Raw genomic sequence first — 1,783 nt, forward strand, 5'->3', positions numbered from 1 at the left:
TGGTTGCTGACCGGACGGAGGTGACGGCGGCGTCGCCGCAGGACTGGCAGTGGAAGGGGGCGGGCGTGTCGCGGAACATGGTGTGCTGCAGCGGCACCCCCTTGGGCGCGCCGGCGTAGATCGCGTTCGGCGGCACCCGCCCCGCCGCGTAGGGGTCCGGCGGGTAGTAGTAGCTGCCCTGGGCCTGCGCCGGGTTGTACGGGATGCCGAGGGCCGGCTCCTCGCCGGCGGCCTTGGCCGTCGCCATGGTCGCTGCCGGCGGGCGGAGATCTGGGCCGGGCGGTGCGCGGTCGCCGGTCGTGGTTGGGGGGTCTGCCTTCTGTGCCGTGCGATGACAGGCGCGTCGAGGCTTGATGAGGGGGCTGGAGCTCGGAACGGACAGCCGGGATAATATATATCCCGGTGTTGTGAAAGACAGTTCTTCTCCGTGTTGAAAAAGTACGCGATCGGTTCGGCCACCTTCCATGAAGAGCCTCCCACTCCCACCTTCCTTCGGACGATGCTTCGGTACGCACCTACCTTTGTGTCTATGACATGTGGGTCCAACAGATGGTTGGCCCACATGTCAATGACCCAAAGGCAGATGCCTTTAAGGCACTGAAGCTGCATCTCCTTTCTTCCCCACCTAAACAATATAATCTTTTTGACCTAGGAGTAGATTTCAGCAAGGATTTCAAATAGGATTCGAACAACCGTTTAAACTATGTTTTGTACTAAAATTTGAACCATATGTTCTTCCGCTGTTTTGGAAGTGACCTCGCGCGCGGGGGAGGCTTGGCTGATGCGACTTCCGCGGCCACGCGATCGACGAAGGCCTATGCGATGCGGGATAATGGCACATTTTTTTAAGGCAGAGCGTGGCATTCACTTCTGTCCAGGCGGTCCTCGACATGGGTCGAACTAGTCGAGGGCGGCGGGGAGGCGCGCGCTGCAGACGGTTGATTCAACATTACGACGACCGTCCTCCTTGACCCACTAGGAGTATTCCCACTCCCTCTCCACATAATTCTCTCTCGGAGCGGTCCTCTTTGGTCTCACCAGCGAAAGGTCTGCGACAAAGGGCGTAGCCCCAACATGGTTGATAAGGGTGAGTGTGACGGCGATCGGAAAGGGGGAGATTGGGGCGGGGTCACGAATGAAGTGGGGCGATGGGGGTAAGTGTGGCATGTTGGCAGCGACGAAGATGAGGGAAGATAGGGGGCCTGGGTGTGTCGGGGAAGGAGAGTGATCAAGGTTTATATACTTGTGAATGGGCGCGCTCCGACGGTAAACGAGGAAAGATTACACACGCACAAGGGGATATAGATGTGTAATGCTGGGCGTTCTTCCCTGGTGGAAAAGCGGAGGCTGCCCGCAGGGAAGACGTCAGACAAAAACTTTCCTTCCCATACGAACGATTTACATATGAAGGCGGCTACATATTAGTGCCACAACCTCAAAATACGAAGGCTTGTGGGCTTGATATGGAGCCTCTTCTATACATTATACATGTTTAGGGGTATATGACGATTCTCCTAGAGCGACGTTTTAGACATGATTACCATACGAATGATTATATGAAGTTAATATGGCGCACAAATTTCCTATGTGCCACAAATGCTATGTGTCGTCCTCTGCGAGATAGCAACTGGTTGATGAGCGCTCCTTCGGGAGCCTCGCAATGATCACTTGCGCTAGGCGTGCTTGCGCTAGGCGGGAGCCTCTCAGCCACCGACACATGTCGCGCCCTGGGCACTTCATCTGGATTTTGTTTTTTCACACGCGTTTTCAACTTTTTAAATGG

The 1,783-nt window shown here is 55.7% G+C and overlaps 1 protein-coding gene across 1 annotated transcript in view; it reads right to left on the reverse strand.

Annotated features, from left to right (window-relative positions):
• The window catches only part of LOC119357549 (GSH-induced LITAF domain protein-like), a 3,852-nt gene extending 3,386 nt beyond the window's left edge, over positions 1–466 (reverse strand). The window contains exon 1 of the mRNA XM_037624463.1: positions 12–466. Within this exon, the coding sequence (XP_037480360.1) occupies positions 12–466 (455 nt within the window). The remainder of the gene's footprint in view (positions 1–11) is intronic.
• Between the last annotated feature and the right edge of the window lie 1,317 nt (positions 467–1,783).

This window comes from Triticum dicoccoides, chromosome 2A, assembly GCF_002162155.2.
Source record: "Triticum dicoccoides isolate Atlit2015 ecotype Zavitan chromosome 2A, WEW_v2.0, whole genome shotgun sequence".
Lineage (NCBI taxonomy): Eukaryota > Viridiplantae > Streptophyta > Magnoliopsida > Poales > Poaceae > Triticum > Triticum dicoccoides.